At 36.6% G+C, this 27,980-nt stretch overlaps 1 protein-coding gene across 1 annotated transcript in view; it reads left to right on the top strand.

Moving 5' to 3' along the window:
• The window catches only part of RPS6KC1 (ribosomal protein S6 kinase C1), a 233,326-nt gene that overhangs the window by 81,632 nt on the left and 123,714 nt on the right, over positions 1-27,980 (top strand). The window contains exon 6 of the mRNA XM_082658336.1: positions 7,810-8,172. Coding sequence (XP_082514462.1) covers positions 7,810-8,172 — 363 coding nt within the window. The remainder of the gene's footprint in view (positions 1-7,809; positions 8,173-27,980) is intronic.

Here is a 27,980-nt window from a genome sequence, read left to right as displayed (position 1 = left end):
CAAATATGCAGTAGATATTCTGATGTTCTTTTTATAAAATTTCAACAGTGAAGCAAAGACATGTATCGAGGACATTATAAAAATGTGAAACGTCAAAGGAATGGTTCTTTTTAGTAACAATAGCTATTATTGAATGATGAGTTGGTAATCAAGTACAGACTTTTTTTTTGTGGGTGTTTTTATTTTTTAAATTTTTATTTATTTATTTATTTTTACATCTTTATTGGAGTATAATTGCTTTATAATGGTGTGGTAGTTTCTGCTGTATAACAAAGTGAATCAGCTATACATATACATATATCCCCATATCTCCTCCCTCTTGCGTCTCCCTCCCACCCTCCCTATCCCACCCCTCTAGGTGGTCACAAAGCACTGAGCTGATCTCCCTGTGCTATGCAGCTGCTTCCCACTAGCTATCTGTTTTACATTTGGTAGTATATATAAGTCCATGCCACTCTCTTACTTCATCCCAGCTTACCCTTCCCCCTCCCGGTGTACTCAAGATCATTCTCTACGTCTGCATCTTTATTCAGGTACAGGAATCTTGACTAACGTCAACTTTTAGGTTTAGGTATTCACTTAAAATCATATTTATAAGGGCTCGTTTCTTAATGGAGATTGATATGTATGTCTTCTACCTCAGGGTGACCTTTGTTCTGCTCGCTAGAAATCTTGCTTTGTGTGTGAAGCTTGAGTCATTGCTACTAGGAAAAGTAGAAATTCCCTTTCATTGACTATGGCAATATTTGAACCTCAGGGCTCAGTGAAAGCTATCAGCTAATAATAATGAGACCATGTATTTTATATATAGTTGGCCATGAGAGACCACCTGTTGTTCTAAAGGAAACTGATCTCTTTTTTGCAGATGGTCTTCAAATACAGATTTCTGATAGCTTATAGTATAAAGATTTATTCTATGGCAACTCAACCTTTTCCCCTGGTGCCTGTCTTTCAGAGACGGTATCCTAGACAGATTACACTACACTGCCCTACTCTGAGCGGTTCAAAGCACAGAAGGTGAGGGTAGGTAGGTGAACTGTTGCAGCTGCTTTTTAACCAGTCGCCTGGGGCCCTCTAATAGCCCTGAGACTTGAATCTCTGTGATATGAACCTGGAGGCAGAACGCTTTCATAGAACCTTTGACTCCCCTTCACCCCCCACCCTTTCCAAAAAAGGCTTAGGTTTTTGACTTGATGGTGTTGGTAAAGGATGCACCTTTTACTCTCATGATGGCCCAGAGGGCCCCTTTAAACATGGATTGACTTCAAGTTGGTTTAACTTTTGACAAACAGTCTCTGTATTGTCAGTTGTTGCCCTGCCTTATCCACAGTGTTCTTCCTACTCACCTTAACTGAGAACCTCTTTCTTGCTTGCAGCTCTCTTTATCTTACTTGTTAACTTTCTGGGTTTCAGGGAGCTAGTGTCCATTTCATGTGATATTTATATGTGTAGCTTTGTAAAAAACAGATTAAATGACAGGACTGTGATGTCAAGGAGTTGAGCAAGCACTGTATTAAGTAGATTTATTAAGGATATAAGAAGAATAAACTAGGTACTGAGTATTTGCATACCTCTATCTATATTTTTATATTCATTGCTGAGGTGGTAGATGGGGAGTGTTCTTCTTGAGCTGGTTGGGGAATTCCCTTCATTGAGAAGAAGGGAAGGTAGAAATTGCTTCAATATGGAAGAGAAACATATCAGATAATACTAGATTAGCTGCAGTGTATGGTTGAGGAAATATGATAGGGTTAGGTTTTTCAGGTATATTAGGGTGCATCTTAAGAGGAGAATTAAAGGAAGAAAATAAGCAAGGAAGAAGTGTCGGGGGTTAGTCTGCTGTATACAGATCTGTCTTTATAATCATGTCTGTCTTTTCTCTTAAGTTAGATGTTTCTCGGTACTGGCTGCTGGCCATGATTCATACATTTTATAAATTATGTCTGTATAACATCTCTTTATTTACAAACAAATTCCCAGTTTTAGCTCTTGCTATATCTTCTTTGATATACTTCACATACAGAGCCTTAAGGACTTGTCATACACATACAGCAAATATGATAAGAGTCACCTGTAGTCCCAGCATACAGAGAAAAGTACTGTTAATGTTTAGTGTACCTTCCTAGACTTTTTTTCTGTGTTTGTGGTTTTAAACTAGAATTATAGTATATATATACTGCTTTGCAGTTTGTTGTTTTTGATTAATAGAGCGTGAATGCTTTAGCATTAAATATTCTTCTATAACATAATTTTTAATAACTGTAATATTTTATCATAAGGATGTGCCATAATCTCCTATCATTAGGAATTTGTTATTTCCAATTTCACTAGTTTTTGTGATGTATATTCTTATGTATGGATCTTTTTTTCACGTCTCTGTTTATTTCTGGTATAAATTGTTGAATTTCTGAACCAAAGATACCAGCATGTTTTGCATCTGGTATGCATTGCCAAATTGTCCTCCAAAAAGGTTAAACCAGAACAAGTCTTTTTGTTTCCTTTTGCTTCTCCTGTTTAGGCTAAAAAATTTCCTCTACCTAACCTGTTAGTTTTTATGTTTGCTTATTTTGAAACATTCCTCCTTTATAGGTGGATGGCCCTAGAGTCTGTCATACAGAGTGAAGTAAGTCAGAAAGAGAAAAACAAATACCATATGCTAATGCACATATATGGAATCTTAAAAAAAAATATGGTACTGGTGAACCTAGTGGCAGGGCAGGAATAAAGATGTAGACATAGAGAATGGACTTGAGGACACGGGGTGGGGAGGGGGAAGCTGGGGCGAAGTGAGAGTAGCAGTGACATATATACACTACCAAATGTAAAATAGATAGCTAGTGGGAAGCTGCTGCATAGCACAGGGAGATCAGCTTGGTGCTTTGTGACCACCTAGAGGGGTGGGATAGGGAGGGTGGGAGGGAGACGCAAGAGGGAGGGGATATGGGGATATATGTATACATATAGCTGATTCACTTTGTTGTACAACAGAAACTAACACAGCATTGTGAAGCAATTATACTCCAATAAAGATCTATTAAAAAAAAAAGAAACACTCATTTAGAATTAGGTAGAATTTGAAAAGGAAACAATTTGTATAGAATATTTATTTATTACTCTATTTTACTATCTGACTTTCTCCCTAGATGTTTTGATGGTCTTACTTTTCTGATCTAATTTCATTTAATCATAATTTCCTTTGCTAATAAAATAAGGTTGGAAAAGTAAGAGGAAATATGACTATGTGACTAGATGTTTACGGTCAAAAGCCAAGAAACTGAATACACATAACTTTACCCTCTTACCCTTTGGTATTATTTTTCTTGTTAGAAAGGAAAATCAGGCAAAGCATGAAACAGTGCAATGTGATAGATGATGTGGAGGTTATAGTGACAAGACATCAGAGAGCAGACAAAAGATCTATAACATTTCCTTTGTTTTGTGATTAGCTGTATAAACATTTTTTTTCTTTGTTTATTAATTTCAATGGACCAGGTTATATAATGATAACTATTTAAGGAAATAAACTTGTATGGAATGTATAAAATATTTAAAAATTATTTAAAAAAATCTCTTGTAAAGTTTATATATTGCTCAGAGCAGTGGATAAATAATTTTGTAGATTGCTATAAAGAGATTTTGATTTTAAGTGCTGTCTATGCAGTTGAAATGTCAGAGAATTGAAAAGATTTCCACTAGGTCCAGTGAATTTCATCTGATATTGTGGGTTTAATGAGATCTGTTGCTTTTAGGGAACAAAATTAGTACTTTATGAGCGTTCTAAGGATTTAAAAAAACCCCAGAATCCCTGAAAACAGGATATATTGACAGAGTGCCAAAGTAGTGTCTAAAGCTGATTTGAAATTTCAGCTTAGCTGCCAGTAAATGTTTTTACCCTAACTTAACTTTATTCCGTATGAAGTAAGCAATTTGAGTCTGTAATAGGGGTTGACAAACTGTGGCCCATGGGCCAAGTCTGGCCTACCACATGTTTTTATATGACCTACAAGCTAAAAATGGTTTTTACATTTTTAAATGGTTGACAGAATTCAAAAGAATATTATTTTGTGGCATGTGAAAATTATATGGAATTCAAATTTCAACATCCATATAAGAAGTTTTATTGGAACACAGGCACGCTTTTCACATAGGCATTGTCTGTGGCTGCTTTTATGCTACAACAGCAGTGTTGATTAGTTGTGACTGAGGTCATAAAGCCTAAAATAGTCACCCTGTGACCCTCAGAAAAGAAGTTTGCTGATCCCTGATCTAGAATTGTACACTCAAATCCACCTTTAATTTTGACTTAGTATATGATCCTGGGGAGATCATTTTCTTCTTAATATATTTTCCTTTATGAGAAACTTGGCAGTCAGTATTCAGTGGAGATGCAGATCTCATAGTTGTTCCCAGACCTAAGTTTTGCCTAACCCTATTGTCAGTCTTATTTAATGATATATAAATCAGTGGCTCTCAAAGTATGGTCTTCAGACCGCTGGGTATTCCTGAGATGTTTTTCAGGGGATGCCCAAGGCAGAAACTATTTTCATAATAATCTAGGAAATTATTTGCTGTTTCCACTCTGCTGACATTTGATGATCCAAAAGCAATGGTGGATAAAACTGATGTACTTGAGCAGGAATCAAGACAGTGATACGAGACTGTAACAGTAATCGTTGCACATACTTGCAGTAATCCCAATGGTAGTTTCACCTAGGAATAAAGCCTTGATAAAGCAGCAAAAACTGTTAATTTTATTAAATCTCAACCCTTGGGTACATGTCTTCTTGGTATTCTGTGTGATGACATGGAAGTATACATGAAACACTTTGTGTGCTGAACTACCATGGTTGCCTTGAGAAAAAGCACTTGTGCAATTATTTGAGCCATAAACTAGCTACTTTTCCCCTGGGACCCCATTTTTGTTTGAAAGGATGATTGACATACAAACTATCATTATTCAGACTTGGGTATTTAGCAAATGTTTTTTTTTGAAAATGAATGAAGTGAGCTGACACTTCAAGGAAAACAGCTAACAGTATTTGTTGCCAAATACTGATAAAATTCGTTTTCAGTCCCAAATTAGAATTTTGGAGAACCTGTATCAGCCACTTCGAGCAAAACAGCTAACAGTATTTGTTGCCAAATACTGATAAAATTCTAGTTTTCAGTCCCAAATTAGAATTTTGGAGAACCTGCATCAGCCACTTTGAGCCTGACAGTTTCCAATACTTAAAGAATTTTCTGATGATGTTGGTGGTGGTAAGTAGCAAATATGATTTTCTTGGAGATATTGTAATAATGAAATTTGTCACCATTTGGAGGATCTGTGTAACTCAGGGAACTAATATTTTCAAAATGACCAGGGTTTGATGTTACAAACTCATGCATGATAAAAGATCCATTTAGTGTGTAAGACAGACCCATGGATTTGAATGTAACAGAAACAAATTACATTGATAGAAATTTATATTCCACATGTAAACTAACCTTTAAGAAACTACTGTTTGTTAAGTTTTCTGGTAGTATCAAAAAAACAATAGCCACAGTTATTTGAAAAGGCTATTAAAATATTCACCTCATTTTCAGTTACTTACCCGTGTGACATTTTCTTCAAATTTTCCAACCAGAAAAACATCTGACAACAGACTGAGTGCAGAATTAGTCATGAGACTCCAGCCATCTTCTGTTAACAAGATTTGCAAAAATGTAACACAATGGCACTTCTTAGTTATTTTTATAAAAATTATGTTGGGACTTCCCTGGTGGCATAGTGGTTAAGAATCCACCTGCCATTGCAGGGGACACGAGTTCGAGCCCTGGTCCGGGAAGATCCCACATGATACAGAGCAGCTAAGCCTGTGCGCTGCAACTGCTGAGCCTGTGCTCTAGAGCCCGCGAGTCACAACTACTGAGCCTGCGTGCCACAACTACTGAAGCCCGCACGCCTAGAGCCCACGCTCTGCAACAAGAGAAGGCACCTCAATGAGAAGCCCGCGCACCGCAACGAAGAGTAGCCCCTGCTTGGCGTAACTAGAGAAAGCTAGTGTGCAGCAACGAAGACCCAACACAGCCAAAAATAAATTAAAAAAAGCAAACAAACTTGAAATGATAAAAAGGTCCTGTAACACGAGAATGAATGAACGAAAAAAAAAAGGAAAAAACAGTATGTTAACATGTAATGGGCTTTAGTGTTTAAACAAAAATCAGTCTGTTTTTAAAATATCAAGATTGGTAAATATTTACAGATACAATCCATATAAATAAAAGCTCTTTGAGGTCCTTAATCATTTTTAAGAATGTAAAGGGAGGTCCTAAGACCAGAAAGTTTAATAACTGTTGTTGTATTTCAAGCTCACTTACCATGAAGTCAGTTATATGAAATGGAAGAAGTAATTTTCATTGCTTAAATGTTTCAGTAGCACCCATTATTCATTTTATGTCAGAAAACTAAGATGCAAATACAGACCAAAGATTCCTCCAAAAGCTTGTGGAGGAGGCTGAAATGTAAATTTCAAAATACTTCAGTTAAAAAAAACCGTAAGTGGCATACATTTTCCAGATATGGATGGTTACTTAAAAGCACACCTCTGGGGCTTCCCTGGTGGCGCAGTGGTTGAGAGTCTGCCTGCTGATGCAGGGGACACGGGTTCGTGCCCCGGTCCAGGAAGATCCCACATGCTGCGGAGCGGCTGGGCCTGTGAGCCATGGCCGCTGAGCCTGCGCATCCGGAGCCTGTGCTCTGCAACGGGAGAGGCCACAGCAGTGAGAGGCCCGTGTACTGCAAAAAAAAAAAAAAAAAAAAAAAAAAAAAGCACACCTCTGAGGATACATTATATTATCGTAAAATAATTATTATGTAATTGCTATAATAGTTATAATTTAATGATAGCCTGTTATATCCATTAACTCTTTTTCTCATTTAAAGCCCTGCATGATAAGTTATATTATTAAGTAACTTGCTGTTGGTCACACAGTAAGTTTTAAAGAGTGGGGATCCAGGCGCTTCTTTTTTGTCTTACTCTAAAGCTCTTACTCTTCTTTTTATCATAATGCTGTTGTTCACAGCAGCTGTGTATACAAGCATCAGCCTTCTAGAAATAGTTCACGAGATCTTGTGGTAAGGGCTGTTTTTGACAACAAGGCTAGATAAAGACTTGTCTCAGTTTTAGTTTGATGATTAAGGCAAGGAGACTGTCTTCTACAGCTGTAGGGAGACAGTGCAAAAATGAACTAAGAAAGAGAAAAACAAATATCGTATAGTAACACATATATTTGGAATCTAAAACAAAAAATGGTTCTGATGAACCTAGGGGCAGGACAGGAATAAAGATGTGGATGTAGAGAATGGACTTGAGGACACGGGGAAGGAGAAGGGTAAGAGGGGACGAAGTGAGAGAGTTGCATTGACTGTACTACCAAATGTAAAATAGAGAGCTAGTGGGAAGCAGCCGCATAGCACAGGGAGATCAGCTCGGTGCTTTGTGACCACCTAGATGAGTGGGATAGGGAAGGTGGGAGGAAGACACAAGAGGGAGGGAGTATGAGGATATATGTATATGTATAGCTGATTCACTTTGTTATACAGCAGAAACTAACACAACATTGTAAAGCAATTATATTCCAATAAAGATATTAAAAAAAATGAATGAACTAAGCTGAAACAAATTGCTGGACACTGACTTCCATCAGTAAATTACACCCTTCCTGATTGACATAGGTAGTATGAAAAAATGAATAGTCAGTATGATTTGTATTCTTTTGGCTGATTCTCCGTTTAATATCTGTTTACTATTGTGATCATATTTCTAGGCTTCTCCAGTGACAGTGATCTAATATCTCTTACTGTTGATGTGGATTCTCTTGCTGAGTTGGATGATGGAATGGCTTCCAATCAAAATTCTCCCATTAGAACTTTTGGTCTCAGTCTTTCTTCGGATTCTTCAGCACTAGGGGCTGTTGCTTCTGACAGTGAACAGAGTAAAACAGAAGAAGAACGGGAAAGTCGTGGCCTCTTTCCTGGCAGTTTAAAATCCAAGCTTGGCAAGAGAGATTATTTGGAGAAAGCAGGAGAATTAATAAAGCTGGCTTTAAAAAAAGAAGAAGAAGATGACTATGAAGCTGCTTCTGATTTTTATAGGAAGGGAGTTGATTTACTCCTAGAAGGTGTTCAAGGTACAGTTTTATCTGTATTAATGTATTTTGGCATGTTCTTGTGTTGGTATCTGGGGAAGAAAAAGTATGTGATGTATAACTGTTGCTTGTGTATAATCCTATGTAAAAACAAGACTGAAAAGGAGAAATTACTGGAGATTAAATGACTTAAATATGGACATATACTTTTAGTTACATGAAATGCAGGACAGTATCAGAGATACTTAAGTTCTGCTTTGATCAATTATTCAACAAAAACAATTTAAAAAAAATGAAGGCTCTAAGTCTTTTGTATGAATAATAATGTTTTTTTCTGACATGGTCACCAGCCTTCACCTATCTCAGGAGTATTCATAGAGATTCTTTAGTACATCGACTCTCGGCCCGAAGAGACAAGATGAAATGAGCTTTTAAACTGAGAGTGTAAAGGGTTCTTGGATTTGCCTACTATTCTGTTTTTGTTAGTTGTGATAAATTCTCAGCTAATTAATGTGGGTGATATGGGACATGTAGAGCTGACTGTTGCTGAATGTCTGTAAGTAGAACTTAGCGTTTTATTTACTTATTTTTTAAGCGTCAGTTTTTATCATTTGCCTTTTCTTTATGGAAGCAGATTGAAGCATACTTCAATTCGTTACCTGACTTTCTGGACACAGTAATCAGAGGTTGATAGGACCTTCTTCCAGTGGTTTTCTGTCCAGAAAATCATCATCGTCATTGTTGTTTTATGGTCTTTGACTTGTTAGTACCATTTAGATTACCACAGTCTCCTGGATTACTAATACTTTTTTACTACAGTACTCCCACGCTCACTATGCCTGGTGTCCTATAGTCCAGAAGACTTCTGTTTACTCTTCCTAGAGTATAAACTTTCCGTCTTCTAATGTAGTGAAAAGATGAATACTTGGCTGTAAAGAGTGGAAGAGGGAGTGTGTGTAGTAGTGTCCTAATTACTTCTTAACCAGGAATTTTGATGAATTCTCTTGTTTTTAGCCTTCACACTCAACTTCCACAGCTACCTAAAACCACTAGTTCCTGAAATTTTGGACAGATTTAAAGTGTTGTGTCAATCAAACAGCTTCCTTGAGTTGCCCAGGTCAATAACCACTCATCCATCTACTTTTTACCTTCTAAAATTTTGTTGCTGCTATTTTCTCTCTCAGTCTCTTTGTTCTTACAGGGTTTTGCCTTAAAAATAATTTTTTTTTTTACTGCCACATTAATGGAACTTCAGGAGGGAGCATCTCTTATGGTTTGATTGATATATCATTTCGATATAAATTTTTGTTTTTCAAATAGTTTCATAGTCTTTTGCGGTTTTTTTGTCTGCTAGTGGAGCATTTTGGTCTTAATGATCTACTCATTTTTCTTCTTTGTCTTAAATTTCATATGGGGTTGGGAGTTTAAAATGGGGATGAGTTCCAAACAGTTGGCTCTAATATTTTGCCCTTTTCTTTCTATATAATTTTGTGCTAAAACACAAAATTGATATAAAACACATCAGTGTGATACTTTTCTAAAAGTTAGTTGCATTTAACCTTAGAACACTTCATAATGTTACCACTTGGTGGCACCAGAAAAATAAAAATCTTTGCTTCAAAATGAGAATTAGGGATGCATGTCAGCAAATATCAAAAAAAGTACATAATTTAGTTAGTTACTTTGTGATTATGGTGCTGAATTATTTCTCCACCGGAACTTGATACCAAACCTACTAAACCTCTAGCTTAAGGAGTGTTACTATTTAAACATATTTGTCCTATTTAACTTATGCTTGTCTCTCTGAAACCACAATCTCCAGTTCTGCCTGGATTAGTTTTTGTGGTTAATATGCCATCAAATCTAAAAACTTATAATCAGCTAATTGCTTGTAACCTTCTATTGTTTATTCATAATGTGATCAATTTTATTCATACAAACTGTGGGAACCACAATCACAGAATTCTAATTTTAACCAAAATGTAAAATAGCTTCTGTTTGAAGCCCATGGTTATGCATTTAACCTCTTGTTAAATGTAATGTCAGGGCAGTGCTTCTAGTCTGTGGATTCTGTTTAAAAGTATATCAGTTACAACACATGGACATTATTTTTAAAAAATGTTTTCTCCAGTTCTACTGAGATATAATTGACATATGACCTTGTATTAAAGGTGTACAACATAATGATCTGATATATGTAAATATTGTGAAGTGATTACTGCAGTAAGTTTAGTTAACATACATTACCTCACATAGTTGTAAATTTTTTTTTTCTGGTGATGAAAACTTTTAAGATCTATTTCGTTAGCAACTTTCAAATACACGATACAGTTGTTAACTATAGTCACCATGTTGTATGTCACATCCCCTGGATTTATTAATCTTATAAATAGAAGTTTGTATTTTTTGATCACCTTCACCCCTTGCCTCTGGCAACCACCAGTCTGTTCTCTGTTTCTATGAGTTTGGTTCTTTTTAGATTCCACGTATAATTGAGATCATATGGTATTTGTCTTTCTTTGACTCACTTCACTTAGCATAGTACCCTGAAAAATTTCTCTTTTTTATGGTTGAATAATATTCCATTGTATATATACACCACATTTTCTTTATCTATCCATCTGTTGTGGACACTTAGGTTGATTCATGTCTTGGCTATTGTAAATAATGCTGCAACGAACATGGAGGTGCAAATGTATCTTTGAGGTAGTGATTTTGTTTCCTTCGGATGTATACCTGGAAGTGGAATTGCTCAATCATGAGGTAGTTCTATTTTTAATTTTTTGAGGAACCTCCATATTGTTTTCCATAGTGGCTACAACAATCTATATTCCCACCAACAGTGCACAAGAGTTCACTTTTCTCCATATCCTTGATAACATTTATTTGTTGTCCTTTTGATGGTAACCATTCTGACAGGTGTGAGGTGATATCTCATTGTGATTTTGATTTGGGTATGATGAGTTATGTTAAGTACCTTTTCATATACCTTTTAAGCATTTGTATGTCTTCTTTGGGAAAATGTCTGTTCACTTCCTCTGACCATTTTTTAATCTGATTAATTTTTTTTCCTCTATTGAGTTGTGAGAATTTTGTGTGTATTTTGGATATTAACTTCTTATCAGATATATAATTTGCAAATATTTCTCCCATTTGGTAGGTTGCCTTTTCATTTTGTTGATGGTTTTCTTTGCTGTGGAGAAGAAGCTTTTTAGTTTGATGTAGTCCCACTTGTTTATTTTTGCTTTTGTTGCCTTTGCTTTTGGTTTCAAATCCAAAAAATTATTGCCAAGACTGATGTCAAGGAGCTTACCCTCTATGTTTTCTTCTAGGAGTTCTGTGGTCTCAAGTCTTACATTCAGGTCTTTAATCCATTTTGAGTTGATTTTTGTGTATGGTGTAAGATAGGAGTCCAGTTTTACTCCTTTGCAAGTGGATGCCCAGTTTTCCCAGCACCATTTATTGTGCCTATCCTTCCCCTATTGAATATTCTTGGCTCCTTTGTCAAAAATTAGTTAACTGGGGCTTCCCTGGTGGCGCAGTGGTTGAGAGTCCGCCTGCCGATGCAGGGGACGCGGATTCGTGCAATCCAGGGAAGCCCGGGATTGTTTTCTTAATTTCTCTTTCTAATAATTTGTTGTGGGACTTCTCTGGTGGCGCAGTGGTTAAGAATCCGCCTACCAATGCAGGGGACACAGGTTTGAGCCCTGGTCTGGGAAGATCCCACATGCCACGGAGCAACTAAGCCCGTGTGCCACAACTACTGAGCCTGCGCTCTGGAGCCTGCAAACCACAACTACTGAAGCCCACGTACTGCAACGAAGAGTAGCCCTCGCTCACTGCAACTAGAGAAAGCTCGCGCGCAGCAATGGAGACCCAACGCAGCCAAAAAGAAATAATAAATAAAATAAATAAATAAAAAATATTTTGTTGTTAGTGTGTAGAAACACTGATTTTTGTATATTGATTTTGTATCCTATACTTTTACTGAATTCATTTATTAGTTTAACAGTTTTTGGGGGAGTCTTTGGGATTTTCTATACCTAATATCATGTCATCTGCGAAAAGGGAGAGTTTTACTTCTTCCTTTTGATTTGGATGCTTTTTTTTTTTCTTCCCTTTTTCTTGCGTAATTGCTCTGGCTAGGACTTCCAGTACTATGTTGAATAAAGTGCAAAAGTGGGCATCCTTGTCTCGTTCCTGATCTTAGAGGAGAATGTTTCAGCTTATCACTGTCGAGTGATGTTGAGTATAATGGACTTTATTCTTTAATTTGTGGGGAAATTGGGGGCTCCAGCTTGTGAGCTAACTTGACATTTAGGAGCAGAAGAGATGTTTCCTTGGAGAAACTGTTATTGAGACATCACTCTAACCAGTTATACCTATGAGTCATTTTGATTTAACTCTTGCTGTGAGAATTGTTACCTGTGGCCTTAGATTGGATTGGCATGCTTTCTAATAAAGTAACTATTTCTGAATATCTGATAATCCAGAGAAATAATCTTTCAGAGCTAAGTAGAAGTGCTTTGTACAGGGGTTCTTAAGAGTTTGCAAATTTTGTTATTCTGCATACTAACTATTCATCGTAACTAAACTATTCATTTAAAAGAATTTATCTAGGTTGTTTGGAGATCTGATAAAGATGGCTTGATGTTTTTCTTACTTAATTCGTGTTTGCACAGCTGAGGTTAGATGCAAAACACAGTAGCAGCAGTTCTATTTGCCCATCCAGCAGAGAAGAAACATACCCTGATAGTGGTAACTTTGAATTCTCCTTTTGAATCCGACACTTATTTCCTCAGTCTAGAAATGGCTCTTGAAATTAAGGTGCCCTCTACTCTTCTAAGTCCAGAAGAGATTTTTATGGATTTAAGAGGGAGAATCCAAAAGTCAAGATTGAAGGAATCAACCTGAATCTTTGAAGAGAATGTTTCAGTACATAACCTTTCATTTCTGTCTTATTTATATATTTCTGCAAGTGGCTGATATGACTAATCTGTATTCTTAGTGTGGGCTTATTGGAATAATTGTGATAATGTAGAGTGGCAAATGGATGACATAAAGGTATTAACGAAATATTTAAAATAATTTATTATTTAATACATGCCTGTCACTGTACAAGGGTTTTTTCTTAACATTATTTTTAATCCTCAGAGCAAACCTATAAGCTGAGCTATGACTGGTCTTGCTGGGCTTTGTCTAAGGACACCAAAACTTAGAGGGTGCAGACATTTAATATAATGATTCTAAAAGGTTGGCACCTAGTTAGCAAGAATAATTATTTAAAACAGGAAGCTACCAGATGGCGAGCATTGTTAGTAACACCCATCTGTGGGCTACATTATGAATTACAGAGTTGATTTGAGAGCTGGTTTTGTTCAGTTTGTTCTAGGTGCCAACATTGCTGGTTTATTGTGTTTGTAAGGTGGATACTGGAATCCCCATTTTACAGGTGGAGAAAACTACGACTTATATAAAGTAAGCAATTTGCTCAGCAATGCAAGCCAGTAAAAGTTTCAGCCAGGCTTTAAATCTAGGTCTGAGTTCAAATTTTGCCTTCTTTCCACTCTGCCATGCTACTTCTCACACATAATTAGATTAGCTTTTAAAAATGGAAACACAAGTCTTCTCCAGTTTCAAATATTTTTAAACTTTGCATATTTATTCTTTTTCCTTCTACCCATTTATTTCTTTGCTCAGTCAACCATCTATCATTCGGTTGACCATTCAACAAGCTTTTTACTACTTGTATGTACCAGGTACTGTGATAGTGAATATACAGTGGTTTTTTATAAAAATATAAAATTGAACAATGAGACCTCCTCTCCTCTCTGCCCATCCCTTCTTCTCCCTTCCCTTCCCCTCTCCATCCCTCCCCTCTCCTGTTTCTGTTTTAAGTCTCCTGCATACATTATGAATATCACAATGAAAAGAGTTTCTGGATGTTGGTGGTATCTAATTTTTTTGTCAAACTTGTTGATATTTTTGACCTATGAGCCTACTTATGATGGTGCTACTTAGCTGAGAGATGCAAACCATCTTCTGCAATTTTCATCCTGGTAAATGGTATAATAAGCAGTACCAAACCATTTTTTATAGTTTATCCCATACCTGGGTCTGTGTGTGCTAGGCCCTCAGGGATGTTCAGACATATTTCAAAAGCTGACCTAGTGTGCTGCGGTACTATTGATATGTCATTCTGGGTCTCTTATTGGGTCTTGACTATTTTTCTTTCCCACAGTGAGGAATAGAATTCCTGGAGAAACCATAAACCTACCTACACTTCTAGGTTTCCTTTGAGTCTCTTTGATTAGCTCAGAATTGTAGGGTTGGTTCTAGAACATGTCCAGGCTCTATGAATGTGGCTAGTCTCTGTGCAGTCATAATGCCATGTACTCAAGTGCTTTAGAAAACAGTGTTGACCATTGATTTATTCCTTTGAATGAGAGTTACTCAAGTATCAGGAAGCTCAAAGGATAAACTTGTTTGCTTTAGAATGGATGGATATAGGAGAAAGGTAGTAAGTCTACATTTGATGAAGAGAAGCAAGTCACATAATTTCTTATTGCTGAATTTCAGAAATGAAAACATGTAGCTTTAAGAATAAAACTTATTTGACTTGCTTATGGTGTTAACTCTGAAGACATTATGAAAATATTGTCTAGCCCACTTTTTCTTTAAGGGATTGCCCAGTTCAGTACAAAATATGATATAGTATAAGACTAACAAGACCAAAAGCTGTATTTTTAATAAGCAATGGTGGTGTGACCATCCAGCCTTCTAATGCATTGGCTCCTAGTTTTTTTGATTTATGTTTATGATCCCCTTTGAGAATTTTGTTCTTCTTTTTCAATGTTGTTTCTACTATTGGGATCTCCTTACGACTCTATATAAATTTGAAAATCACCTTTAAAAAATTTGCGGTATAATTGACATACTTATTTTTTAAATTTATTTAAATTTTTTTAGAAATCAGCTTTTCTATTTCTGCAAAAAAGGCTGTTGGAATTTTAGTAGGCATTGAATTAAATCTGTAAATACATTTGGGGAGTATTGCCATCTTAACAATATTAAGTCTTTCAATCTATGAACACAGATGTCTTATTTTTTACATCTTCTTTAATTTCTTTCAGCAGTGTTTTGTGGTTTTCAGTGTATGAATCTTTCGCCTCCTTGGTTAAATCTGTTCCTAGGTATTTATTCTTTTGAATGCTATTGTAAATGGAATTGTTTCATTAATTTTCTTTGCAGATTGTTTGTTTCTGGTGAATTAAAACACAGTTGATTTTTGTATGTATATCTTGTATCTGGCAACTTGCCCAATTCATTTATTAGCTCTAGTAGGTTTTTGTGGATTCCTTGGGATTTCTATATATAGGATTATTTTATCTGATAGATGTAGTTTGTTTATTCTTTTTCAATTTGGGTGCCTTTTATTACTTTTTCTTGCCTAATGCTCTGGCTAGAACTTCCAATACAGTGTTCAGTAGCATTGTGAAGGTAGGCATCCTTGTCTTTTTTTTTTTTAAATTAATTAATTTTTGGCTGCGTTGGGTCTTCTTTGCTGCCCGCGGGCTTCCTCTAGTTGCGGCAAGCAGGGGCTACTCTTCGTTGCAGTGCGTGGGCTTCTCATTGCAGTGGCTTCTCTCATTGCGGAGCACAGGCTCTAGGCACACGGGCTTCAGTAGTTGTGGCACGTGGGCTCAGTAGTTGTGGCTTATGGGCTCTAGAGCACAGGCTCAGTAGTTGTGGTGCACGGGCTTAGTTGCTACGCGGGATGTGGGATCTTCCCAGACCAGGGCTCGAACCCATGTCCCCTGCATTGGCAGGTGGATTCTTAACCACTGTGCCACCAGGGACTTTCCAGCATCCTTGTCTTGTTCCAGATCTTAGGGGGAAAGCTTTTAGTTTTTTACCATTGAATATGATATTAGTAATTGCTTTTTCATAGGTGTCCTTTATAATGTTGAAGAAGTTCCCTACTATTTCTAGTTTTCTGGATGGTTTTATCAAGAAAGAGAGTTAGATTCTGTTAAGCAGAATTACCACAAATTTACAACACAAATTTATTATTTTATGGTTCTGTAGGTTAGAAATCTGACATGAGTCTTACTGGGCTGAAATCAAAGTGTGGGCAGGACTGTGTTCCCTTCCAGAGACTCTAGAGGAGAATGGGCTTCCTTGCCTTTTCTAGCTTCTAGAGGCCACCTGCATGTCTTCTTCCATCTTGAAAGCCAGCAATCTTGTATCTCTCTGATCATTTTTCCATAGTTACATCTCACTCTGATCCTTAGCAAGGACACGTTACATGATTTTAAGAACCTATGTGATTTGGTTGGGCCCACCCTGATAATCCAGGAAAAATGCCATGTCTCAAGATTCGTAACCTTAATCACATTTGTAAAGTTGTTTTAGCCAAGTAAAGTAATATTTTCACAGGTTCCTTGGTTAGGACACAGACATCTTAGGGGTCCATTAGTCTGCCTACTGCACTTGTGAATTACTTCTAAGTAATATACTTCTATGTATATTATAAGTATACTATTTAATATCCCAACAATTGAGATTTTTCTGGGTATCTTTTTGTTACCGACTTCTAACTTAATTCCATGGTGTCCAGTGGACTTTGTCTAAATGATTTTAACTTTTTGAAATTTGTTGAGGCTTTCTTTATGGCCAAGCCATCCTATTTAATGATTTTTGCACAGCGCCTTGAAATGGGGATTCTTTTTTTTAAAAATTATTTATTTTTAACATCTTTATTGGAGTATAATTGCTTTACAATGGTGTGTTAGTTTCTGCTTTATAACAAAGTGAATCAAGTTATACATATACATATGTTCCCATATCTCTTTGCTCTTGCATCTCCCTCCCTCCCACCCTCCCTATCCCACCCCTCTAGGTGGTCACAAACCACCAAGCTGTTCTCCCTGTGCTATGCGGCTGCTTCCCAGTAGCTATCTATTTTACATTTGGTAGTGTACATATGTCCATGCCACTCTCTCACTTTGTCACAGCTTACCGTTCCCCCTCCCCATATCCTCAAGTCCATTCTCCAGTAGGTCTGTGTCTTTATTCCTGTCTTACCCCTAGGTTCTTCATGACCTTTTTTTTTTTTCTTAGATTCCATATATATGTGTTAGCATACGGTATTTGTTTTTCTCTTTCTGACTTAATTCACTCTGTATGACAGACTCTAGGCCCATCCAGCTCACTACAGATAACTCAATTTCATTTCTTTTTATGGCTGAGTAATATTCCATTGTATATATGTGCCACATCTTCTTTATCTATTCATCTGTTGTTGGACACTTAGGTTGCTTCCATGTCCTGGCTATTGTAAATAGAGCTGCAATGAACATTTTGGTACATGGCTCTTTTTGAATTATGGTTTTCTCAGGGTATATGCCCAGTAGTGGGATTGCTGGGTCGTATGGTAATTCTATTTTTAGTTTTTAAGGAACCTCCATACTGTTCTCCACAGTGGCTGTATCAATTTACATTCCCACCAACAGTGCAGGAGTGTTCCCTTTTCTCCACACCCTCTCCAGCATTTATTGTTTGTAGATTTTTTGATGATGGCCATTCTGACTGGTGTGAGATGATATCGCATTGTAGTTTTGATTTACATTTCTCTAATGATTAATGATGTTGAGCATTCTTTCATGTGTTTGTTGGCACTCTGTATATCTTCTTTGGAGAAATGTCTATATAGGTCTTCTGCCCATTTTTGGGTTGGGTTGTTTGTTTTTTGTTATTGAGCTGCATGAGCTACTTGTAAGTTTTGGAGATTAATACTTTGTCAGTTGCTTCATTTGCAAATATTTTCTCCCATTCTCAGGGTTGCCTTTTGGTCTTGTTTATGGTTTCCTTTGCTGTGCAAAAGCTTTGAAGTTTCATTAGGTCCCATTTATTTATTTATGTTTTTATTTCCATTTCTCTAGGAGGTGGTCAAAAAGGATCTTGCTGTGATGTATGTCATAGAGTGTTCTGCCTATGTTTTCCTCTAAGAGTTTGATAGTGTCTGGCCTTACATGTAGGTCTTTAATCCATTTTGAGTTTATTTTTGTGTATGGTGTTAGGGAGTGTTCTAATTTCATTCTTTTACATGTAGCTGTCCAGTTTTCCCAGCACCACTTATTGAAGAGGCTGTCTTTTCTCCACTGTATATTCTTGCCTCCTTTATCAAAGGTAAGGTTACCATATGTGCATGGGTTTATCTCTGGGCTTTCTATCCTGTTCCATTGATCTATATTTCTGTTTTTGTGCCAGTACCATACTATCTTGATTACTGTAGCTTTGTAGTATAGTCTGAAGTCAGAGAGCCTGATTCCTCCTGCTCCATTTTTTGTTCTCAAAATTGCTTTGTCTATTCGGGGTCTTTTGTGTTTCCATACAAATTGTGAAATTTTTTGTTCTTGTTCTGTGAAAAATGCCAGTGGTAGTTTGATACGGATTGCATTGAATCTGTAGATTGATTTGGGTAGTAGAGTCATTTTCACAATGTTGAATCTTCCAGTCCAAGAACATGGTATATCTCTCCATCTATTTGTATCATCTTCAGTTTGTTTTGTCAGTGTCTTATAATTTTCTGCATACAGGTCTCTTGTCTCCTTAGGTAGGTTTATTCCTAGATATTTTATTCTTTTTGTTGCAGTGGTAAATGGGAGTGTTTTCTTAATTTCACTTTCAGATTTTTCATCATTAGTGTATAGGAATGCCAGAGATTTTCGTGCATTAATTTTGTATCCTGCTACTTTACCAAATTCATTGATTAGCTCTAGCAGTTTTCTGGTAGCATCTTTAGGATTCTGTATGTATAGTATCATGTCATCTGCAAACAGCGACAGCTTTACTTCTTTTCAGATTTGGATTCCAGACTATAGGCCAGTATCACTGATGAACATAGATGCAAAAATCCTCAACAAAATATTAGCAAACAGAATCCAACAGCACATTAAAAGGATCATACACCATGATCAAGTGGGGTTTATTCCAGGAATGCAAGGATTGTTCAATATACGCAAATCAATCAACGTGATACACCATATTAACAAATTGAAGGAGAAAAACCATATGATCATCTCAATAGATGCAGAGAAAGCTTTTGACAAAATTCAACACCCATTTATGATAAAAACCCTGCAGAAAGTAGGCATAGAGGGAACTTACCTCAACATAATAAAGGCCATATATGACAAACCCACAGCCAACATTGTCCTCAGTGGTGAAAAACTGAAACCATTTCCACTAAGATCAGAAGTAAGACAAGGTTGCCCACTCTCACCACTCTTATTCAACATAGTTTTGGAAGTTTTAGCCACAGCAATCAGAGAAGAAATGGGGATTCTTGATACATTCAAACAGTTATTTGAAGGTTTCATGATACTTTCTGTAATACGGCTATTGTATTTATGTTTGTAGAACATTTTCTTACATTTTAGTAGTCTCTGCCTTATTTTTGATAATCAGTCATTATGTAATAGTCATAGGTACTTATGATTAAATTGGTTTTTGAAACTATTGATATATGAGATATCATTAAGTTATTCTCTGATTAATGAAGGCCTACCTGCTTTATTGGCTGTGGGTGAAAAGTTCACAAATAAAGTAAAATCTTGCTATAAAATAGTTATCTTTAATAAACGCAGATCAGTGATAGCCCCTTCCCCTACAAAGGAAAAATACACTGTAGGACAATAAAGAACAAAAACTTCGAGTACCCAGGACAAATAAAAGCAGAGATTAGAAACAAAGTACCCCCAATTGGATTTTTTGTTGTAGTTGATTGGTTTGGTACTTGGAGGGGGAACAGTGCCTTGACTAGCAGTGATAATAAAAGGCCCATCTTTATCCAAGCAACAAGAAGCAAGAATTGAAGGGATAAAAAATGAGAAGAGGCAAAGATGAGTTATTAGAGGGCAGAGAATGGCAAACAATCAATTTAAAAAATGCCATTCCTTTGTACTTTCCTAGTCTTCAAATTACTTTTATTTGTACCTCTTGATGGCTAACCTATCCCCTTTTTCTTTCTAGCACCTCTCAGTTGTTTCTATTTCTGTATTTATCTTAGTTTTCATGAGCCATCATTTCAAAAAGTCTTTTGGCAGGTACCTTAATCTCCCTTGCTTTTTGACCTTACATCACTTTTACCTGGCAGATCCCCGGCTATGGATTAAGTTATCCACTTGTTTTGGAGTATCCATGAATTTCCTGTATTTCTGGTTTACAGAGGTTGCTAACCAAAATGAATTCATTGTTACTAATCTTAACTGGGCCCTCAATAATGTTACTTATCCTTGATGTTCCTTGGTTAACTCACATGTATACACTCTGCAGTGATTGTATTTCATACAATCTCTGATTTTCCTAATTCTCTTCTACTTTTCCAGTGACACCACACTTTTCTTCATTTTCTCTCTTAGGTTGCCTTTTCTAAGTCTACTTTGCCAGCTCCTTCTTTTCCATTTGACATTTAACTGTTGAAATTTGTTGATTCTTGGTTGTTAACCTTCTTAAGCTTCTTACCCTGCTTTCTTAGATGATTTCCGCATTACATAGTTTTGGAGACTATCTACAATAACACTGTGTAATAGAAATATAATGTAAGACATATTTAAATTTTTCCACTAGCCACATTAAAACTAGAACTCCCACTACAGGCCAATATGGGTAACAGGGTAACCATATTTACTATCCTTCATGAAGGAACTAAAAAACCAGACAAAGTGTATGTAACAATGGTTTTCAAGACACTGGATATTAAGTAATGAAGGGCAGTGTTTTCTGAGGTACAGGAAATAAATGTGATGAGTCTTATGATTGTCCGGCTTACTGTGTTGAGTTTCCAGGCTCAGGGACAGGGAACAGGGAACAGGGAAGCCAGATGGATCATGGCCAAACCTCTGAGTTGAAGAGATGGAGCTGAGAGTCCACAAAGGCCAAAGCTAGAGTTTGCAGTTAGAGCTTGCAGGACCATTACTTGATGTCTAGTGTTTTATCTAGAGAAGAGATGACCGTATATAGATTTACAGAGTGTCCCCTGGAATATTTAGCAGAGTACAGATTAGTGCACAGATGCAGAGAAACTATCCATGGTCATGGAAAGCTTCCCTGAACGATCAGGGGAAACATTCTGGGCATTCATACAGGGCTGGGAATAGTGTCTGTTCCTAAAAGGTAGTCTTGAAAACCTCAACCATGGGGAATTGGGTAGAATACTCAGAAGAGTCTTGTTCCAGTAGGGTGGAGTAACAGTTAGCTCTAGGCCCATCCTAACAAATTTTAGAAGTAAGACCTGCCAAAATGAAACTGCTTCCAAGAAACATAACTATCCGAGAACAAAACTCAGTAATGCCTAAAAGCTTTCCAAATTCAATTAAAACATTCTGCTGGTCCAAGAAGCCCAACAAACACCAAGCATAAGAAACATGAAAACAACACTAAGGCATATAATAATCAAATTGCTCAAAACCAGTGATAAAGGAAAAATCTTAAAAGCAGGCAGAAAAAACAAACACGAACTGAAGAACAAAGAAAAGAGTGACATCAGATTTCCTGCATAAATAATGCACATAAGTAGACAACTGATTAACATCTTTAACATAATGGAAATAAAAAAACCTGTCAATTGAGAATTCTGTACCCAGTGAAAATATATTTAAAAAAATGAATGCTGATTTGTTCTGTTTTAGCAGTTTTTTTGTATGCGGGCCTCTCACTGCTGTGGCCTCTCCCATTGTGGAGCACAGGCTCTGGACGCGCAGGCTCAGCGGCCATGGCTCACGAGCCCAGCCACTCCGCGGCATGTGGGATCTTCCCGGACCGGGCCACGAACCCGTGTCCCCTGCATCGGCAGGCGGACTCTCAACCACTGTGCCACCAGGGAAGCCCTGTTTTAGCAGTTATTGAGACAACTCTGACTAATGTTGAATTGTCTGTTTCTCCCTTTATTTCTTTAAGTTTTTGCTTCATCTACTTTGGGACTCCATCATTAGCCACATAATTTTTTTATAACTGTTATTTCCTGATTAATTTAACTTTTTAACATTACAATCTTTTTTGTCTCTAGTAAAATTTTTTTTCTTAAAATCTTTTTGTTGGATGTTAGTATAGCTATCTACCTCTCTCAGTATGTTTTATATGATATATGTTTTTCCATTCTGTTACTTTCAACCTGTTTGTCTGAATCAAAGTCTGTCTCCTGTAGACAGGATGTAGTTAGATCCTTTTTTTAAAAAAAAACTTGAGTCTTATAACCTCTGCTTTTTGATTGGCATGTTTAATCCATATACATTTAATGTATTTAATAATATCATTGGATTTATGTCTGCAGTCATACTATTTGTTTTCTATATGTCTCATTTCTTCTTTGTTTTTACTGCCTCCTCTGTGGTAAGTAGATATTTTTCTAGGGTACCTTTATTATCTGTTGTTTCTTTTCTAGGCTATCTCATTTTGACTTTGATTTGACTATGATTTTTCATAGTGGTTTTTCTGAAGATTACAGTAATAAACATTTTAACTTAAAACATTCTACTTCAGAGTAAAACTACCTTAATTCTAGTGATAAAGAGAAACTTTGCTTCAGTGTAGCTTGCTTCCTTTCCTTCTACTTTTTGCTAGTATTGTCATATATGTTACATCTTTATATAAAAGCCCTACAATGCAGTTTTACAATTATTGATTAAATTTACTTGTCTTTTAAACCAGTTTGGGGAAGAAATGAAAAGAATATATTTATGTTGTCTTTTTAAAATTTTACCTAAGTAGTTTCCTTGCTTTATTTATTTATTTTTTAAATTTGGATTTCAGTTACTCTCTGGTGTCATTTCCTTTTCTGTCTTTCTTGTGGGTTTTTTTTTCTTTTCCTGCTTCAGTATTTATTGTAAGGCAGGTCTACTAGCAACAGATTCTCTTTCGTTTATGTAAGAATGTTTATTTTGTCTTTATTGTTGAAAGATAGTTTTCCTAGATATTGGATTCTTGGTTGACTGTTTTTTCTCCTTTTCAGCATATTGAATATGCCATACCACTCACTGCCTTTTGGTTTTCATTTTTCTGATAATAAGTCAGTTGTTAAATTTTGTTGAAATCCCCTAGTATGTGATAAGTAATGTTTATCTTTTGCTACTTTTAAGATTTTCTGTTTTGGTTTTTGACAGTTTGGCTATTATATATTTGGGTGTGAATCTCTACATTTATCCTTCTTAATATTTGTTGTATCCTTGGTATTTGATGACCTTCTTAGATGTGTAGATCATTTTGGGGAATTTTTCACCTATTCTTTCTTTCTTTTTTTAAAAAAAATTATATATAAATATATATATATTTATTTGGCCGTGCTGGGTCTTAGTTGCGGCATGCAGGATCTTCGTTGCTGCGTGAGGGATCTTCGTTGTGGCGTTCGGGATATTTTAGTTGCGGCATGTGAGCTCATTTAGTTGTGGTATGTGGGCTCTTTTAGTTGTGGCATGTGGGATCTAGTTCCCTGACCAGGGATTGAACCCGGGCTCCCTGCATTGGGAGCACAGAGTCTTAACCACTGGACCACCAGGGAAGTCCCTTACCTATTATTTCTTTAAAATATTCCTTTCTTCTGTTTTTCCCCCCTCTTTTTTTTTGGACTGCATTATTTGTATGTTAGTGTGCTTTATTTCTGAATTTGGTTCTTCCCCCACACCCTCCCTCTTTTTTTTTTTATTGTTCAGTTTTATTCAGACTGGATAATGTCTACTCATTTATCTTCAAATTTGCCAATTCTTTTTTCTGTTAGCTCAGTGTGCTGTTGAGTACTTTTTAACTCCAGGATTTCTATTTGGTTCTTTTTTACAATTTCTGTGTTTTCATTGTTAATCTGTATTTGTTGATTCATTGTCTTTGTGCTTTCTTTAATTCCTTAAACATGGTTTCTTTTAGTTCTTTGAACATATTTATAATAATTGTTTGAAGTGTTTGTGTACTAAGATTTACGTATGAGTCCCTTCAGAGACAGTTTTTACTGACTGCTGCTTTTGTCTGTTTATGGGCCATACTTTTCCTGTTTCTTGACATGTCTCATATTTTTTGTTGAAAGCTTGATATTTTAGATAATATATTATAGCAACTGTAAGATTCTACCTCCTCCCCTCCATTTTTCTAGGGTTGTTTGTTGTTGTTTGTGGTCAGCCAGTGATCCTTTAGAGATTATGCTTAAACTGCCTCAGTCAGTGAGGCTTCTGCCATTTGCTGAGAGTGTCTGTGTGTGGGCTAGGGCATTCAAAATTCAGGCGGTTTACGAGTCTTCCCTGGTTTTTACTTTCTGTTTTTGCATGGTCTCCTGTTCACCAAGAGTGAGAGGAGAGCTGTGGCCCTCTGTGGTCTTCTCTGTGCATGTGTATAACTTTCAAGATCCCCACGAATATGTGGGAGCTTATCAAAGCACACTGTGCTATCTTGTTTCTCAGATTTTTCTGTTAAATTTTTGGCTTGTCTGTTGTCACTGTTTGCTGTTGATTTCAATAGCCTGGAACTTTTTTCAGTGGATATCAGACTAGCCACCCCCGGCAGCAGGAAGGCTGTTGATCCTCATATCGGCTATCGACATTGGGCTAGGGATGGGTAGGAGTAGCTGCACGTTAAAACACCCTTGCTTCTCTATTGCAGTTCAGTACTTTTTCTTATATAAATATTTCTTAATTTTTTGTATGTCTGTAGTCAATTTCCAGAGTTGTTGTTTTTGATAATTTTGACCAGTTTTGTCTGGGAAGGTTTTCTCCAGTTCCTCTCTCTGATATTCTGGAAGTCCTACCTCCTGTTGTTGCTTGTCTAACAACTTTATAATTTTTTTTCCTGCTCTGCTCTTGCTTGATGTTAATCCATTCTTTCTCTACCAGTAGAGTAGTCTGAGTGATCTTTTAAAAATAGTCTAATCATGCCGGTTTCTTGCATTAAACTCAATGCTTTGAGGATAAAATCTAAAGATATTATGGTCTACAAGGCTATGAATGATTTGGCTTCTTCCTCCCTCTCCAGGCTCATCTTGAGCCACTCCTCTTCAGTTATTCTTCTTTAGCCACAGTGGCTGCCTTTTACCTCCTGGCAAGCACCAAGGTCTTTTCTGTGTTGGAACCTTCACATAAGCTGTGCTCTGTTTGAGTGTTTTTCTGTGTTGCCTCAGTTGATATCCCCTTGTTCATCAGGTCTCAGTTTCAATGACAGTTCCTCAGTGAAGCCTTTCCTCACCTCTATTAAGACCAGAATAGATTTCTGAATCTTGTTGTCATTGCACACTGTTTTGCTTCAAGTACTTATCATATTTACAATGAAATAATTATTTATGCAATTATTTATTGAATGAATCTCTCTGTTTACTTGTAATGTCCTTGAATGCAAGGAATTTTCTCATTCATCTTTGTATCTTCTAGTATAGTGGCTTTTCCGTAGAAAATCCTCTATAAATATTTTTGAATGAGAATAATTCTATTGATACCTATAAATGGGCACTTGACCGGGGGAAGGAGAAAGCTTGTAGGGAAGGCTTCTGGAGGAGGTGAGAAATAGGTGAAATCTTAAAGTAAGTGTAGTAAATAGTATGCTTTAAGGCAGCTTGTGAAAATGTCAAATAGGCTTAACATGACTCCTGTAGGCACATCAGTACTCCACACAGACATCAGTATATTTGTCCCGAAAGTTTGACAATGTGTAGAATTCAGCCATTTGAAATGACATTAATTATATGCATTATTACATTTATATTTGTAGCTATATAAGTAGTGGGAACTCCGTGTTATTTCTTGCTAATATGACCCTGAGTTTGATTTCTAGCTTTAGTAAATAAGCTTCTGTTTTGGTTCCTTTCCTTGTCTTGGTCTTGTCTTTCCTATTTCAGCATCCTGGGAACTAGCACTCTATTCTGTTTTGATTAGACTCAACCCCAAATTGTCCAGAATTAGCATTTGACCTAAAATGCAAACTTGGCAGCTGGGAAACTGTCATGTGATTTACTCCAATACTTTTCTCATGTTCTTTTTGGGAACAAGGTAGGCATAGACAAACACCTATACTATATTCTAGCAGCTGAATAGACACCTGTAGCATATCACAGTAGCTAATAATCAGGGGAAGAATGGAGTAACAACTCAGTTTAGAAATATTTGTATCGGGCTTCCCTGGTGGCGCAGTGGTTGAGAGTCCGCCTGCCGATGCAGGGGACATGGGTTCGTGCCCCGGTCCGGGAGGATCCCACATGCCACGGAGCGGCTGGGCCCGTGAGCCATGGCCGCTGGGCCTGCGCATCCGGAACCTGTGCTCCACAACGGGAGAGGCCACACAGTGAGAGGCCCGCATACCGCAAAAAAAAAAAAAGAAATATTTGTATCAAAATAAAGAGTTATATAAGCTTGGACCCAGAAGGGCTAATTCTACATTATCTCTAAAAATTTTGATTGTGAAAATAAACAGAAAAACCTTGTTTCCTAAGAATTCTTTATTACCACAGTTTTTTAATACTACAGGTTTTCACCATAGATGTTTTAAAAGTTGCCCTTTTTAAAAAGAGAAGAGACACTATAAGAATATTATAGGGTTGTGCTTCTTCCTTAATTTCAGATTTTGTTACCTCTGAAAACAGAACTTTAGAGATCGCATACCTTGGGCCTAGAATAATGTCCATCTGAGGATGATTATTGGTATGCAATATTGTTAATGTATAATAATAGTAATAATGGTAATTAAGATGATCTTTTATGTAGTTAGAACTCAAGCAGGATAAATTGAATATGAAGCAGTATGCTTTGGGCAGGTTTTGATTCTTCATTTGTTGGTCTCATGTCAAAGATATATGTGTTTGGTGGTCTAGATGGAAAGAATATCATACATTCAAAAAATAATGAACCTTCTGAACCTATGATGATCAGGAGGCTCAGCGTACTGCATCCGATGGGCATAAAGTGCTGCCTTCCCACATGGTTACAACTGAAGGAAGAAAGTCTGGATGAATCATCTGCTGGCATATGTTTCTTGAATTGTTGGCTATTTTGGTGTTGACTTTTATGTTGAGAGTTTCATGTTTTAATGACAAAAGTGTTCACTGGAAATTATAGCCTGGAAAAGAGAACCACTTTCCTGCTTCTGCAGAAAGCTAGGTAAGGCATTGATGTGGGGTAAAGTAGCTGTGGAGTTTTATATTCAGATTGTATGAAGAGTAAACAGAGCATCTAAAATAACCACTTGCACATTGCAACAAACACATCATCATTTGCTTAAAAAAGAGTTATAATTACAGTTGACGAAGCATGGACACCATAAAAAATGCATTAGTTTGGCTTGACACATTAATTACCTGTTTTTGCAGATGTTTTTATGTATTGTTGTGTGAACAGTTTACAAAATAATTACAGGAAAGTCATACGGAAAATAAACTAAGTGGGTGGTTTCTCGTCTAAATATTTTCATTCATGTGAATCTGTGTGAGGCACAGCTGCTCTATAGCAAAAGCAGAGATGAGGATTCTCGAGTTTTTTTTTTTTTTTTATTAGATGGTCTCTGTCATCAGTATCACCACATTTTAATATCTTTAGCAGCACAGTTTAAAAACATAAAATGAGAGGGTTGGTTTAATCCCTGTGATTACTGAAAAAAACCTTGATTCTGATCAGAAGAAATGTAGATATCTACGAGTATTTTAAAATAATCCAAACAAAACTAAAATACCCTAAGTGAAAAACTACTGCTATTTCAGTGCTGGCAGGTCGTTAGGCACTTGGGCAAGGATTTAATCATTATTTTGTTTTTACTTGAGTTACATACTTTTACATAATTTACACCTTAAGCTATATCTTAATTAAACATTGAGCTAGTTATAAATTGCA

The sequence above is a fragment of the Grampus griseus genome (assembly GCF_964374135.1).
Source record: "Grampus griseus genome assembly, chromosome: 1".
Taxonomy (NCBI): domain Eukaryota; kingdom Metazoa; phylum Chordata; class Mammalia; order Artiodactyla; family Delphinidae; genus Grampus; species Grampus griseus.
The sequence above is the reverse complement of the archived record's forward strand: the minus strand, read 5'-3'. Positions and strand labels throughout refer to the sequence as shown.